The 16,756-nt window shown below is 36.6% G+C and overlaps 2 protein-coding genes across 2 annotated transcripts; one reads left to right on the plus strand and one right to left on the minus strand.

Annotated features, from left to right (window-relative positions):
• The first annotated feature begins 196 nt into the window (after positions 1-196).
• On the plus strand, positions 197-6,704 carry TRMT13 (tRNA methyltransferase 13). The gene is made up of 11 exons (XM_010164746.2): positions 197-295; positions 727-773; positions 862-928; positions 1,786-1,848; positions 1,967-2,036; positions 2,476-2,582; positions 3,546-3,713; positions 4,016-4,088; positions 4,791-4,865; positions 5,770-6,172; positions 6,483-6,704. The coding sequence occupies exons 1-11, from the start codon at positions 245-247 to the stop codon at positions 6,676-6,678; spliced, it is 1,320 nt and encodes a 439-aa protein (XP_010163048.2). The 5' UTR covers positions 197-244; the 3' UTR covers positions 6,679-6,704.
• A 214-nt stretch (positions 6,705-6,918) lies between these two features.
• On the minus strand, positions 6,919-13,979 carry LRRC39 (leucine rich repeat containing 39). Its single transcript, XM_010164745.1, has 8 exons — positions 13,855-13,979; positions 12,862-12,967; positions 11,628-11,784; positions 10,917-11,053; positions 9,240-9,385; positions 8,718-8,870; positions 7,482-7,621; positions 6,919-6,974 (listed from the first exon to the last, which is right to left on the minus strand). The coding sequence occupies exons 1-8, from the start codon at positions 13,977-13,979 to the stop codon at positions 6,919-6,921; spliced, it is 1,020 nt and encodes a 339-aa protein (XP_010163047.1).
• Between the last annotated feature and the right edge of the window lie 2,777 nt (positions 13,980-16,756).

The following is a 16,756-nucleotide window of genomic DNA, read 5'->3' on the forward strand; positions in this document are numbered from 1 at the left end:
ACCTCACTTGCACACAGACCAGCCCGTTGAACATCCTCTCCGCCGCCATCTTGCGCTTCGAGTTTGGCGCCCGGCTCCCGCGGAGGAGGAGCCTCAAGATGGAGCCGAGGCGGCCCCCGCAGGGGGTGCTGGGAGGGAAATGGCGGCGCCGGAGCCGGGGCGCGGATGCCCGGTCCCAGGGCGCGGATGCCCGGTCCCAGGGCGATGTGCCTTCTTCGTGGAGAGGAAGAAGCGCTTCTGCAAGATGATCCCGGCTCCGGGGAGGCGGTTTTGCGGAGAGCATGGGCAGCAGGAGGTACCGGGCCTTGCTGGTCCTTCTGCGGCTGGGGAGGGTGGGCCCTGCGGTCTGGGGAGCCCCGGGTTCCCTGGGAGGGGCTGCGGCAGGCGGGGAGCCCCGGCGGCACCCCGGGGACCCTGGGGTGGTGTGTCCGCCTCGGCTGACCCCGCAGCACGGGCAGGAGAGGCAGCGCCTGCGCCTTCCTTTGAGCCCTGGGTGGGCTAAGGCCGTCACTTCAGCCCAGCAGTAACGCTGCCAACACATTATAGGTTTATTCTTTTAGGATCCATCGAAGTATTAAATTATTGCCTGAGTTTCTCCATTCTGGTTAACTCGCCTACCTCAGAATAGATGTTTTATGAAACTCAGATGTTCCTCAACAGCTTTTCTAAAACAGGAACACTGAATGCGTGCTGAAGTGTTGTCTAAAACTTTGCTTTTCTAACTAGGAAGAAAATGACAGAAAAAGAATTCCGTGCCCTCTTGATCCAAAACAGTAAGTATATATAAATGCTTTTCCTATTCTTTGTCAAGCTTCACATGATAAATGCTATTACTTACTTTTCTTTCCGTTTGGATTTTAGCACTGTATACGAGGATCAACTACAAAAGCATTTAAAGAAATGTAATTCAAGAGAGAAGCCAAAGCCAGTAAGTGCAGTGTAAATTCAGCACTACTTCCTCCCAGATGTAAGACCTGAAACATTACAGCTCTGCGGAGAATTTATTTTGCTGCCAGCAGCTGTGAGCTGGAGGACAGCAGTCTTAGCAAGCGCTACAGTAAGGACAGTGTGGAAGCTGAATAAGTATTTGTTTGAAAAGGAAATCACATTCCAGTCTCCTCATGTTCTGTGTCCCCTCTCGCTGGAGATCAGTACCACATTTCAGTTGTCTTAATTACAAATAAAACGCTGAATTAATTTTTCTCAAAAATATTCTCTAAGAACAGACTCTCACCATGCCATTCATTTTAGAGGCTTGGTGAGAGATTGTCCTTGGAAAGCAAAACTAGCAGGGAGGCTCTAGGTGTTTTCCTACCGCTGGCAGTCTGCTGCCCTAGCCAACTGCCTGCTTCGGTCAAGCTAGCAGTGAATTATGGAAAGCTAGGCTGACAGCTGCAACCAGTGCTGAGGGAGGAGTGGGGATGTGTGTCTCAACAGCTGTTTCAGGAAAACAGAAGATGGCTGCTTTATTGTCTGCCTTTCTGCCTTACCAGTATTGCACCTTCAGTATTAGCTGGGAAACCTTAAAATGGTCTCTGTAATTAGTCTAGTAAGCATTGAGAGCTTAACGGTTATGAACATGTTTAATCTTGTCAGAATGTGTCAGAACACTTAATTTCTGCTGGGAATTCAGGATCAGGCTATAAGAAAAAAAATTACTTATAGTATTTTCTTTGGCAGTGGATTCCTATTGCTATGTACCTTATGATAAAAACACTGAAGAATTTAGCTTTTTCCTTCCTGGGAGTTAAAAGAATCAGATTTCTTTTCTTTTGATTTTTAAAGGTCTACTTTGTTCAAGATATTAATGCAGGTTTAAAAGATGTATCAGAAATACCAGAAAAGCAAGTGAGTACATTGATTTGTTCTAAATCCCAGTCCCTACATAACATGTTGCAATTTATCATATGACTAAAGATAACCACCATATGGGTGGTGCCTTTTTTTTTTTCTTCTTCTTAAAAAGGTACCTATCTCTTCTCTATCCAAAGAAGAGCTGGAGAACTTAATTATCAAGTTGAAAAAAGCAAGTAATGGTGAGCTGACTTAATACTAAAAAGAAGATGTTTTAAATTGAATTGATTAAATATTTTGTTGCTATTTTTGTTGTTAGATATCTGTGAAAATGTGAGACATTCAGCACTAAATGCATCTGAAGTAATTATGATCAAGAGTTAGGCAATCCTCCCGTAGCTAAATTTTACCCAGAAGAATAAACTACATTGAGAGTGATAAAACGCTGATCTTATGTTCATATAGCTAATTTCCTTTCCTTTTCTGTTGTTTCCCGCTCAAATATCACTACAGGTAGCAATACAGCTGTTACAAACATATGATAGATTTATGCTCCCAACAGACCGTTTTGTTAGTGCTACAAATTGAGCTCATGTCTGAATATTGTAATGTGTGTGTTACAAAACCAGAAACTCTGGGTAATTGGAAATGTATACCTCAAAGTTTTGTGTTTGCATGCAGGCCTGGAACTTCACCTTAAGGAACAGATACTGTCCCACCAGGCTTTACAAGAAGCCTTAAATGACCCAAAGAATGGGGAATCTGCTTTCAAACACTTGAAACAACAGGTATGGTCACTGCTTTACTCATAGCTATAGATATTTTTAAACATGTGGAATTCTGCTACTGTAAATTCAGTGACTGCATGCATAATGCTAGTCACTTCATATTAGAGAAAGTCTGATATGCTCTGTAACTCTGTTCTTCAAATAATAGCATATATATAACCTTTGAGTGGCTGCTTTGTTAAGTGCTAGTAACAAAATTTTATTAGAATACTGAAATAACTGACAAATTGTGTGGTGTTCTTACTCATTTTTACTTAGGTATTTTTATTTTTTATTAACTCATAATAAATCTGAGCTTTTACAAAAAGTAAAATGTTGTATTTGCTAAGAAATGAAAGGAATTTTTTACTTTTTCTGTAAGAGCTGGTCCTAGATTTCCTGGCTGTGTAACAGATGCATAAAAAGAGTTGTAGAGCCTGAGTTTACTTTCTGCCTTTTAAATGTATATTGAACAGCAGGAAGGGAGATGGATTGCATATGGCAGCAAAATAGAAAGTTGTGGGAAGAAAAATTTAAAACTGAGAAATGTCTGTTACCTGCACTTTTTTCCCATGATCTACTTTCCTTTTCTATGTATTACAAAATGTGTAACTGCAGCAGAGAGACAGGGCTCTGCAGGCAGTGATGCTTCACAGAAAATCCAGTACAGTACTCATATTTTGCATGGCTACTTTGAGAATCAGCAGAGAAGAATATTATAATGTGTACCTGATCCCAAAAATCAAGTAAAAAAACTTCTGAGTGGAGTTCTGTAAGCAGTGGAAGAAGAGCAGGGTGATGCTGACTAGCCAGAATTTATAATCCCTTTCTTCTGTACACACAAGATCTTTTCCCTAATCCTTCATGGAAGAGAAGACTTGAAAGTCTTTTGCAGTTTGGTGAAGTAATAATTTTTCTGTTGGACATTGCAATACAGAGTGTATATGTTTGCTTGGTTCATAAATAATCTTTTGATATTTGTAGGCTTCTATTTTAGGTAACATGGAAAAATTACATTTACTTGGTCCAGGAAGATGTTTCGTTGAGTTTGGAGCTGGGCGAGGAAAGCTGTCTCATTGGGTTGACGTTGCCTTACAGAATGTTGAGAATGTTCAGTTTTTGCTTGTGGAGAGGGCAACTGCAAGATTCAAGGTAAGAGAGGATATTGTCACATTAACAGAGTATAATTTTGAACTGTAGTCATTGAAGCTGTTAGTATTTGCTTTCTGTCTTCAAAAATAACATAAAGCCTTTAAATTTTAAAAATTTTGTAAGTGCAATTGCCTACATTCCATACTTAGCCAATAGCAAATTTATTAGAAAAAAAATCTTGGTGTATAATGTTGGAAATGTGCAGATGACTTGACAGGAAAAATGTCCAGCATTAATACCTGGAGCAAAAATATAATTATTAGTGGCCAGCCCTACTTAATGATCTTGTTCTGTTTACACAGGTGGATGGAAAACATAAAAGGAGAGATTCTATATTCGAAAGGCTTCAAGTTGATATTCAGCATTTATGTTTAAGTAAGTTCATTCTTGGCTTGTGTAATTCTGAAACAGAGGCTTAATTTTAGATTTTGCATGCTGGAGTTCCAGTCAATTTATATGTAGCATGCTTAAATGTACTTGGTTTTGAAGATTATTCTCAGTAGTGGCTTGGACACATTAATGCTATGTGTGTATATATGTATATACACACATAAATATATTAAATGGAGATTTAAAATTTTCTGCTTTTTATACACTTACAGGTGAGAAATACCAAAACAAAAACATTTTGAAGGTTTTTTTTAGAACTTGCAGGATTAAACACCTTTGCATTTTTGGTTTAGGTGTGCAGAATGAAGCGTATCACACATATCACTGCTATGCTATGCATAACAATACTATAGAACCTGTGGGAACACCTGTCATCAGGATATGCATTAATGTCATATTTACATTTCATAGGCAGTATAGAAAGGCTGAAATAGTTAAATATGCTTCTCGGCCACAGCATCCAAGTCTCTTGATTCGTTTTAGAAAAATAAACTTTCCTTTTAATAGCTTATGTACAGATGACTCTACTTTTAGTAGTGGTAAACATTTCCTTATTTATTTAAGTGTGCTGAAATTATATTATCCAGAAAAAATATTGCTCAGACTATAATAATAGAGGTTCTGGGGTTGTTGTGGATTTTAGGTGTGTGTGTGTATATTTATTTATTTATTTATTCCCCCCTCCAGAGAAGGTACCTATTTTGGAGAAGAAAAAACTCCCAGTGGTAGGAATTGGGAAGCATTTGTGTGGTGCTGCAACAGGTATGAATTATATATGTGTTAACTGCAGGAAGTTAGGATATTAAATCTTACAGTCTGCATCAACTGATCCTCCGAACCATCCTTTTAAGCTTTTCTTGCCCTCTCATCTTGGTGAATGTAGCAATTATATTCTAAATATCTATTGACTTCAGCAAAATAGTAAATGGATAAGAGATGCAAGGCTACTTTAGACAGAAGTAAAACCTTTCTTGGTTTTTATAGAGTAGAACAAAGAATAGTGGGTGGCACCATGGGTCATGGATTTGTAAACTGCTGATTTTTAATTTGTTTTTAAACACGGTCATGTCTACTCTGAAATATTTTTCTTTCTAAATTTGTATTGGCTGTCTGAATATGTATCCCAAGCAAACAATTAGAAGAATGTGTTTCTGTCCTGACAATTTTAAACTAATGTACTTTTTCTAATGTTGTGTGCCTACTAAGTAGAGAAAGACATCTCAAATATGACACCTGTGTAGGTACTGTTACAAAGATGATAAGAGTTAAGCATTTAAGAAGTACATGTACATATTAAATAGATTTGTGTCCTAGATTTCAAACCTCTAGAGCAAATACTTGCATGTTTTACAGGGAGGAGACCCTCCTACAATATGCCAGGTTACAAATCAAAGTATTTAAAATTCACTTATGTAGAACACATAAGCAAGTGGAGAAGCCCTTAGTAGCTCCAGAGGTCTCATAATACTTATTTAGCATTTAGGGTTTCCATATTTTCAAAGCATGCTTGTAATTTTTGTAATTGTTTTTTGGCTTAGTTTGTGATGTATACTTCTGTTCACCTTTGTGGGAAGTATGTTCCCAACCGTGATACAAGCCTGTATAAATACTGGCATGGTGTTCATCGCTAGTTTTTTTTTGGGGGGGTATATCTGTTTTTTCCCAGATCTTGCTTTGAGGTGCTTGGTTGAAAGTTATACAACTTGCTGTGATGAAGAAAATGAAGAGCCTGCACCAAAACGCTCTAGGACTGATAAGACAGAGGTGGCTTCTAACAATTCTGCTGATAATGAAAGCAACAGAGATTGTAAGCCTGTAGCGGGAATTGTTATTGCACTGTGTTGCCATCACAAGTGTGACTGGACACATTATGTAGGCAGAGAGTTCTTTAAATCACTAGGACTTGGACCAGTAGAATTTAATTATTTCCAGAGACTGAGTAGCTGGGCCACTTGTGGCATGCAAGAAACCACAACCAAGGCATCTACAAGTGAAGATCCAACTAATGACACAGAAGAACATGAGCAAACATTCAGCAAGACAGAGAGTGTCTCTGATACTTTACAAGGGTATGTAATTTCTAGCAAATGGACTCCTGCAGAAAAGCAAAACTATGTATAGTGGGATAAGGAATTGTTTTGGGTCCTCAAAATGACTCATTTTACAGAAACATTTTAATTACTAAATTTATAGAAATAGTCTGCTTTAAAAATACAATTTTCCTGGACATACATTTCAAAATATTTAAACAGTCATGCTTGCCTGAATTGAACTTACAATGATTTCAGTAGTTTTTCTAAGCCTAACTACTAATGTTAATTAACAAAACTGTTCTTCTGACACTGCTGTTCACTTTTTTCCTCCTTTTTATGAAACTAGGATACTTACTGTTGAAGAACGAAAGGAGATAGGTTCCCTCTGTAAACGGCTGATTGATCATGGACGGATTGAGTATTTACAACAACGAGGATACAAGGCTGCACTACAGTATTACACAGAGTCTGCTGTGTCCTTGGAGAATGTCCTGTTGACAGCTGTCCCAAGTCCATCTTTGATATCAGAGCCAACTATATGACAGGAGATAGATTTGGAATTGGTAGGGAAAAAAACCTATAAAACTTATCTGGATTTTTTTAAAAACCTTATTAATTGCTTACAAAAAAACTGCTTTAGTCTTTCCCGTACTCAGGAAAAGGTCTTCTCACAAGTTCTCACAAGTGGAAAAATAAAATCCATAAGAATATTTGAAACCTGTTGTGTGCCTCTGCTAGGAAGAAGTATACTTGATATTTTCTTCCATTCACAATTCCATTCTTTATTCATTAGCATTTATGATAGGAGAAGGACCAGAAGTACAACTTTCCAGACTTCCTGAAAGAAAATGGGTTAAAATAAGAAAAATTAACCTTAGGTGTTGATACTTTATTGCTAAAAAGCATTGCCTCCCCTACATCCTTCTTTGGTAGTCCCCATCTGGACAACATCCAAAAATAGGGAAAGTTAGCTTCATGAGACAAACAGTGCTGGAAGAGCCACACATGGTAAACTCTGATTAAATTGCAAATACAAGAGACAGTCATCAATTTGCAGTGACCCAGGCTGTAGGTAACTCAGGCACATTTATTCTAATGTTCCATGGTTCCAGTGTGTTCCTACTAGAATACAGGCTGTTCATGCGATGACCTGCTATGCCAGTTCCTGATAAAAGCACCCCTGCCCTCTGTAAAAATATGGTTACAGATTTTTGGAAAATGTTACTTATTTATTAAGATTATTCATGTTTGATTTGTATACATATAATAGCTTTCTTTTATCCAGTTTATCCTTCCGTTCCTCACTGTATTCCAGAGAGATTAGAATGAGTTAAAAAAGCCATACCTGTTCTCTCAAGTGACTCCTGGATATACAGGTGCATGAATTCAATGCCAAACATTTCCTGTTGCTCTTCCTCTTCTGTATTCTCACATGGAGGGAGTGTTACCTCTAACTCCAGTGGGTTGTCTCTGAAGTTGACAAACCTGACAGTTGACCAGAAAAGGTTACTCTTCCAATAGGTTTTGTCCAGAGAAAACAACTCTTTTGAAGCTGAATTAAGATTCCTCAAATGGTATTATGAGCAAAATAAAGTCTTTTATTACACTAAACTCACCACTATTTAGTATTAGTAGTAATTAGTAGTATTAAGTAAACTAAACTAAGACGACATTTTATAATAACAGTGGCTGATTGTGGTGGGAGAAAACATGGCAGTACTCGTCATTTTGTCTTCAGGTTTTTCACCCCATAGTCAGCCTTACTGAGCTTCCACAGAGGAGTGGATGAGAACAAGAGTGCCACTGCCTGCATTCTCCCAGCTTTGCAAAGCAGCAGCCAGCCTTGTCTCCCTCTGTTCTTGGTCCATCCCTGGGCCTATACTTGGATATGTATTTGTTTAAAGAGGTGCTGCTTCTTCCACAACATCTGAGAACAGGAACTGTCTTACTGGGTTAGATGTGATTTATTTAGACTAGCATTTTTTCTCTAAAATGGCCAGCATCCAGTAATTAAATTGACAATGCAAACAACAGGAAAGTTTCTGTCACACTATACAAAATAATAAATCCAATTCTACCAATTAAAATTGTACATTAATTTTTATTTGTTTTTCAAATCCAGTTCAGGAGTTTCATCCATATCCTTATAACTAATCCTTTTTGTTTAATTCTGAATGCTTGACTTCTCAGTGCCAAAGTTCTACTTTTTCTCATTTTTATGCTTGTCACGTATTTTTCCTTTTAGCTCTCGGCTTTAGAAAGTGATACAAAAAGCCAGTTAAAAGTGGGCATTTGGACCTTTTGGAAAGGAGAAAATGTATTACAATCTCATTTTTCACTTGGGACTGTATTGCTTACTTCTTTAAATGAGTTGTGCTACACAAAGCTTTCTTGACCAGATCCTCAACTGTTGTGAATCTGTGTAATTACGCTGATTTATATGGTATTGGGTCCATCTGTACAACTGTGGACCTGCCTTTTCTTTGCCACTTCCTTAGTATCGCTCTGCTATACAACTCAAGGCAGGCTTTAAAACTTATCTTCTAGTATTTTTATTTCTATTTCTGTTGCATTTTCTTACCTCAGATTTGTCATGTCCTTCATACAAGCTGGAATATCCTTAAGCTTGTTGTTGCTAAGAACAAGAGTACTAAGATTTTTCATATTACCAATGGTTTCTGGCAAAGAGTTGATCTCATTCCTTTGGAGCCATAAAGTGTGGAGATTTTCCATTCTGTAAAATAAGTATTTGCACGATCAATCAGGATTTAGAAAATTAATCTTATTAATTATTAACATAGAGTAATTGATTCATTTTTACAGCCATGTAAAGGATTTTCATGAAGAACACAATTTTCAGAAGAAATCCCCTATCCAAGATAATCGCCTAACCTCTGGTCAAAAACGTCATTGGCAAGAAATATTTAATTTATTGTTTATTGAATGGATTATTCCAGCTCATCCAAAATATCACATTAGGGCTGATGAATATTAAGTTTTCAGTGAGGCTAACATTAAAATAATCTTTTGAAGTGGGATTTAATAATTAGAATTTCAATGTAATGGAACTGAGACTAAGATGTGAGCTTTGAGGTTTAATTACCTGTCAATTGCATCGGGAAGCTCCTGGAGTTTATTTCCCCCCATATCTAACCATTCTAGATTGGGCATGTTGAGAAGAGCTGAAGGGATGGTAGTAAACTGATTCATGCACAAATCTATGTGTGAAAGCTTCTTTAAATCACTAAGCTGAAAAGAAACAGAGATTTAATGCAAGTTTGTATAGCTGTTCCATTACAGCAGTGCTGTAATAAAGCTGACTGAAAAAAAATAAACAATTTAAAGAGGTGACAACACATTTTGGAGTTAGTAAACACAGAATGGTTTCTGAATTACATTAACTGATACTACCTAACAATTACAGTTCCTGCCTGGAAGGTAGGTAGGTGAAACTTGTCAGGCAGAAGAACTTTATCTCCCACCTGGTAGTGAGTACCCTAACTGCTGAAAAGCTGAATGCCATGACTGCAACACAGATACACCCCAAGCCTTGAGAAGAAAAGGAATTCTAAAGGCACAACTGTCCTTAGTATTTCATACTTCATGCAACATGCCATTTTTCATTAGTCAAATATTTAGATTTCTATGGAACAAATTGCATGGACTGTATTTTAGAGTGAACCTAGACACCTTCCATACTGTGAAGTCTACTACTGTGGCAAGACATTCTGAAAATTAAACGTATCATTCAGTATTGCAACACCTAAGTCCTCTGGTGAATTCTGCCTTCAGGTGCTTTTACAATGTTCAACTGATGCAAAGATGTTTTATTGCAAGTCTGGTCCAACTGTCTAAACACCGAATGCCACTCAAGTATATATAACCAAAGCTTCACGGTGTTCACATCATCATAGTCTCAATAGGGCAGAACTATGTATTTGATATGAGCTGTTAATTTAATAGCTCTCAACCTACATTACACTGTGTAACCTGTATCCACACAGATTTTGTAAATTCTGGATTCTGATTAATAGTGTATATTTTCATTTGGAGATTTCTTGTTAGATATTACTGTTTGGAATCACTCAACTTTGCAGGCACTGACTGCTGTCAACTATTTTCACTATTGTTTTTTAAAATAAATTCAAACAAGTAAATATGGTTAAATACTTGTAATCTCTATATAAGAGACTAATACTTAGAGATGGGGGTCTGTCATGTTTTGGTCAGCCCAAGTTAAGGCTCAGTAGTAAGTGAGCAGTTGTGCAGTTGTTTTTTTCTCTCTTAATTGCTCTCACAATCTCAGAACAACATTTGTTCAACTCTTTGTGCAGAGGCAGTGGCATAAATCACACAAACACATTCCATAGCTAGCAGCTCTGGTAGAGATGCTTACAGTTGTGTCTTGGCATATCGTATGAAATTCAACTATAAAAGGCAACTCTGTGCTAAGGCATCAGATCCTCAGTGGGGTAAATCAGTGAAGACCTTCAGCCTAAACAAATTAACATCAAGTGTATCACTGTCCTATATGCACTACCACATCATTTATCTGGACAAAATAAAGATATATACAGCTATACTCGGGAATATACATGTCCTCATATGGCTTCAGTGTGACAAGTCATATAAATATTATTCACCTGTGTTTCTGTGGAGTAGTTGTGAAATCAGAGTATCAAAGCAAATCTGAAAACATTGAGTGCAACATTTAATAATTGGTTTTGGATAAATTCAGAATATGCATTAAACAAAACAAAACAAAACAGTCTATCAAAACCTGAGGAGGAAGATCACAGATACTCCTGTTGACAGCCAGTTCCAATCTTTCCAGACTGACACAGTTACTTATTTCTTTAGGAACAGACTTTATTCTATTGTAGCTGAGAAGTAGCTCTTGGAGTCTAGTCAGCTGGCCTGCAGAGATCACAAATGAGAAATTCTAAATGTTCACATTCATTCTATTTGAAATACACTATTACTTGTTTTGGTTTATGCTGTTATACAAGTGCTCTGTGTTCTCACGAAAAAAAAAAAAAAGATTCACTGAAATTCAAATAGTAGGTCTTCAAGACTCTTTAGTACAGAATACACTCTTAATTGAGCGCTAATAAAACCCAATCAAACAAAAAAACACCCATGCAAAAAAACCTTATGGACATAGGCTGCTCATGCTGTGGACTCACACCATGAAGCCTGTTTTTCAACATCACTTTTCTAGCTGCATTCTGATGTCTAGTATCTACTGTGCATACAAGCTTTTTTCTCATGGAGAGCTTTCATGAAGATATGTCTCCTCCATCTGGCCACTTTTTTTCATTTATATGGAATCCATGGTTTTAAGACCTCTGTCTCAGTGTCAGATTTAAATCATCTGTTTTCTAACTACCCAATAGGATTGTTAGATGGGCAAAGTACACAGAAATACCATGTTTGTATAAGAGTAATTTTCTTAGAAAAGCAGCTTAAAATAAAAGAAAGCACAGCTCACCAATTTCTTTAGGTACACTTTCAATTGAGTTCCGGGATAGGTCCAGAACAACAAGATTGTGAAATCTTCCAATGAACTGAGGAATTTTCTGCAAACTAGTTCTGTGAAGCTGCCATTCCTGGAGATGGACTAGTTTCAGTAAGCACGAAGGTAGTGTCTAAGACAAGAAATACAAACCAGAAGAAATTCAGCTTAGTATACAACAAGAATACAGGTTTAGGTAGAAGTTTTATTGGAAGCAGTAACAGTGTTGTGATTAAAAAAAAAAAAAATCTTTCCTTCTTCTCAAATTATACTGTAACATCCTGAAATGAACACCATCCATCTGGGTCATTCTGACCACAGATATACCCTGCCTACTTTTTGCTGCTGTGATTTAGATATCTGTACTAGCGTCATTGCTTGAAAAGCTTCGGGTTTGCTTTTGTTTGTTTTGTTTTTTGTTTTTTTTTTAAACAAAGCCACTATAACTGAAGATGAAACTGCTCCAAATAGCTTTTTTGCATTAAATGGTGATCTAAATGGTATTTCCTGATCTGTTAAGAAAAACAGAGAGCAGAAGAGCTGAGGGACGGGAAACCTACAGTGTCTGTATGCTATGAGTTCTGAAAAAGGAACACCGGCCTATGGACCACTAGAGTATTGCTGGGTGTGGCTCTAACTCTCTCACTGGCCTCAACATGGTCTAATTCTCATCACTTCATAGGAACTTGGCATCTGCGTTTCTGTGTGGCTGAGAACAGACTGTCAGCTTCCGCTCTGTCCCTGATTCTACAGTTATCTGCTTCCCCCTATGCATTAGAAACAAGAACAATAGTATTCTGGGAATCTACTGGCTCATTTCCACTCTTAGAAAGTAAACAACAGTAAGAAATATTTTCATGCACCTAAACACAGAAGATTTTCACCTTGAAACATTTCAGTAGTTCTAGTGTTTTAATGGTAAATGAGGATTTACATAATTAAACTCATAATTTGCAGTGTAAATAATTTCGAATGCAGAAAAGCCTTTTGGGCTATATTTTTGCAGAGAAGTGCTTAATATTCAGGATTAAAAAAAAACAGCTTGCTTTTACACTCTCACAACAGTGTGTCTCAATTCATTGTTAGCAAAGTACACAGTGAGCACTCCACAGATTAAAAATAGTACAACTGTGACTGTAAAGTTGTAAATAGTAGTTTTCTAATGCATCAGTTATTCCACCCAAGCACCATTCATTCCTATCAACACTACCTTCCATTCTTCTTCCTCTATCCTTAAAATTGCTCTTCCATCTTCATGAATAACTTTTTCTTTGAGCTTTGCTAAAGCAGCTCTCTCCTCCCAGACAAGTAGCAGCCTACAAGGGAAAGAAGATCTGTCAGTGATGCAACAATGAGCAGAGGCAATAATTACTTTCCATCTATTTTCTGGAACAAAGAGACAGTAGCCTTTTTGGATGTCAAACATTTATTAGATCTGGATGCCAAATATACTATCAATTTGAGGGAAGACAAGACCATAAAGTAATGTTTAGCTGAGGTAATTTATAGGAATTCTGTTTTACAGTTCTTCAAATTTACAATCAGAAGGGAGGCATAACTTCATTCACTTTCAGCAGGGCAACAGAATATAAAATCATGTGAAATTAAGTTCCAAAGCCATTAATTTTGAAGCAGTCTCCTAAAAATAAAGCCTTCAGTTCCACGAAATGTAAGCACAATCAAACAAGGTCAACTGGCTAGGGATTCTTTTAGCTTGGTTTCCAAAGGGAACTTAAGTTTAAGAATTATAAAAATTAAGCTAATTTTCTTTCTGTTTGTATTTTCCATTAGTAACTTTTGAATTTGATATTCCATTTCAAACACATCTGACAAATTAGGAAGAGTTTCAAAAATAGAATCCTAAATTTCTTCACATTTCATGAAATTGCTGGCCAGACCAGGTGACTCTGTTAATGCCTCCACTGAGATGGCAGCATAACAAATTAAATCTCCCCTGGTTAGAATATCCACACAGGATAGAATTTTAGTATCTGAATTTAGTATATATGCTAATAGTTTTATCATAAAACACAGTTCTTCATTTGACCTGTCCCTATTGCTAGACTCTAACCAGTGGGAATTCTGCTGGAGTAATGACTAAAGAATTAGACTCTGGATGAGTTTGAAAAGATCTATTATAGTCTTCTGAAAAGTAACATATGGTCTAGCTTTTCACCTACTTAAAGATGTACAATTTACCTACCTTCCTGCAGACCTCTCTCTGAATTCCTTTTCTTTCTGTAATTCTTCATTTATCTTGTGGATTCTCACTTCCCAAAGTGTCTTCACAGCAGTGAATGTTCCCACGCAAACTGCAGTTTCTGCCATGATCCTTACATGTTCACATTCCGTCACAGGAATCCGACTGGGAATTTCAGGCTAAATGCATCAGCACATGTATCAGCTACCAGATGGGGACAATGACGTTAAAACTAAAATACTGCAATACACACTTGGTTATATTATTAAATTTAGCTTGTGTATAGAACCGACAGAATTTTACCAACTGCTTTCTCTTTATAAAAATATACAATTGCACTTCATTAAATTCTCTTGTAATAAGAAATTGTATTCTTGTATTTGTGTTCAAACTGTCAATCATTCTATTTTATGTTTACCATGTCTTTTGCTAACATAGTTATTTGTAAAGCCTGATTATACTGAAATAAATTAAAAATGTATAGGCAAATAATAAGAAAGGTAAATTGTCAGGATTGCTGCGTTGTAAAAATCAAATTATGATGCTTGAATAAAGAAGAATCTGGTCCAGTACATTAATATCAAGGATTCTTAACTGTTCTCTGTTAAGGAAAAATGGCAGCATTTAACAGGCGATGCAAATGGCAACTACAGTGTGGCACCACGCATTCTGGCATTTGGGTTCCTAAAGGGGGACTGAATTTTTTCCTGTAAAGAGAGGATTGTACCCTCATTCCCTCCCCCACATAAATGTGATCAGATTTACTAGTTTAAACGATTAATATCTCTTTCAGTGGTCCTCATAGTAATTACCTTTCCCATTCCTCACTCCAATATGCAACAGTAATGACTAAGATACTGTATGAAGCTTTTTGCTCTGATTAGTGCTTACAACTTAATTTGCCTTCTTTTTCAGGATTAAACTTCTACTGAGATTAAGTGATTCACCCGATCTATCATTTCTTGTTGTTTAAAGACATATTTTGAACTATAAGCCTTTTTAGATAGAAAACTATAAATATTTTATACAAATTGTGCAGAAAATGAGACATTATGGTGCAAATCTCTAAAGAGATGTTTGTTAATACTTGTACCACTTAAACCACTATCGGACTATAAAGTCAAAACAATACTTATTTTTAGTAAAGCCTACACTGGGCAACTCTCCTTTGCTGTGGAAAGCGTATTATTCAACAGACATTGCTTTAGAACCATGAAGTATAAGAGAGGGCCTAAGTATATGACTTTTTCTTTTCAAGAAGATTTAATTATATTATAACAGGACTACAATCAAAAGTATTTCGTTCTTAGTTCTTATTACTTGTCAGAAAAATAAAAAACATAATAATCATGCCATCACAGCTAACAATTCAGAAGTGGATTCCCAAGCGCAGCTGTAAAACAACTGCAAATTTACTTGCAAGTAATCAGATCTCCCAACGACTTCACCTCCAAGCATCTGAAAAAGTTTAATAACAACTTACCTCAATTATTTGATGTTTTCAAGGATTTTCTGTGACTCATTGCTTTCTGGGCAAGAGCAGAGATAAATTATGAAACTTGCTCGTACTACCAAAACCATTTAGAACTCTCAGACTCCAATGCAATGTCAGTCTAGTTCTAATTTTAACCTGGGCCCAGAATAGAAGGTATCACATGAGGCACTTCTGCAAAACCCCCAAGCATTTACCACTCTTGAAGTCTTCCCAGTTTGCTGAACGTGACTGGATTCCCATAAACCCTGGACTCCCATTAACAGAAGTTACAAATTGTGAACAAAAAGAACAAAGGAGTACTTGCCATGCTCCACAATGAAAAATAAGCTAGTTTTGAATTAAAAATGGCAATTACTTGCTTTACTCTAGTAATGTTTCTCTGCAAGGTAGCTGAGCTTCAAAGTGCTATCAAACAGCAACATTGACTAATTAAACTAATTACATCACCAATAATTTTACTCATTACTTTTGCCCATGCTGAGGAAGTATCTTTTTGAAGAATTTTAGTGCAAATTATCAAAGTCCACACAGAAAAGTAACCTTCATCGGGATGTACAGAGGGGCTATTACCCCTTTTCGCACTTGCAATCGTGAAATTTTTTTAACATTCTATTTCTTCAAAGAGCCTTTGGAGAAGATAAAAGGGGAACAACTGTCAGAATCTTTTTCTTCAATAATCACAGGTTACTATTTGAGGCAGAAGCCATAAAACTGGATAATTCTAAGCAATTCTTGCACTGGAGTATAAAATGTGAAGATGAAATTTCAAAAATATAATTCATTTGGTTATAACCCTCTTTCAGTAGAAATAATTTTTCCTTATTATTAGCCTTACATTCTAGCATTACCACATAGAACTTTATAACCAAAAAAACTCTCTCCAGTCCATGACCAACTAACTATCTGAACACTAATATCTAAAAAAGACACTAACTGCTTTAGCTTTCAAAGCTTTCAACCGTTGAAGCTTTAAAAAAAAAAAAAAAAAAATTAAAAACCAAAAAAGAAATGATCCAACAGGTTCTTTGGCATAGGTATTGCTTCTTTCAGTTTTGGTATAGATTCAGTCCCCACACTGTTTTTTAATCACTGTTTTTTCTTGATCTGAAAACATCATAACTAAAAAGCTAACTACTTAATTTCCTCCTCCTTAAACGAGACAGATAATTAGAGCTCAGAAAAAAAAAATAACCTTCCCTTTTATTGGAGTTTTTAGAGACAAAGAAATTTCACGCTCCTTGTGTGAGTAAAATTATTCTATCTATCTCAAGTATTTCAAAAGCACTTTATTGCTTTCTATCATACACTTATATTTCCTCAATTTATTTTCTCCCTGGTCATCAGATTTAAAGATATACTATTCAAACTAAGTCCTTACCAAAACAATATACTTGTAGGAAATAAGCCATT

The sequence above is a fragment of the Antrostomus carolinensis genome, unplaced genomic scaffold (assembly GCF_000700745.2).
Source record: "Antrostomus carolinensis isolate BGI_N321 unplaced genomic scaffold, ASM70074v2 scaffold45203, whole genome shotgun sequence".
Classification (NCBI taxonomy): Eukaryota; Metazoa; Chordata; class Aves; order Caprimulgiformes; family Caprimulgidae; genus Antrostomus; species Antrostomus carolinensis.

Bases quoted from the DNA above. Each gene is read 5' to 3' on its own strand.
- LRRC39 (XM_010164745.1), bottom strand. From the start codon at position 13,979: ATGGCAGAAACTGCAGTTTGCGTGGGAACATTCACTGCTGTGAAGACA. The intron at 11,785-12,861 runs GTAGTGTTGATA...TTCTTGTCTTAG, and splicing joins TAGAGGAAGAAGAATGGAAG to ACACTACCTTCGTGCTTACT. The intron at 7,622-8,717 runs GTAAGAAAATGC...GTCAACTGTCAG, and splicing joins AAGGACATGACAAATCTGAG to GTTTGTCAACTTCAGAGACA.
- TRMT13 (XM_010164746.2), top strand. From the start codon at position 245: ATGATCCCGGCTCCGGGGAGGCGGTTTTGCGGAGAGCATGGGCAGCAG. The intron at 296-726 runs GTACCGGGCCTT...TTTTCTAACTAG, and splicing joins GAGAGCATGGGCAGCAGGAG to GAAGAAAATGACAGAAAAAG. The intron at 929-1,785 runs GTAAGTGCAGTG...TGATTTTTAAAG, and splicing joins CAAGAGAGAAGCCAAAGCCA to GTCTACTTTGTTCAAGATAT.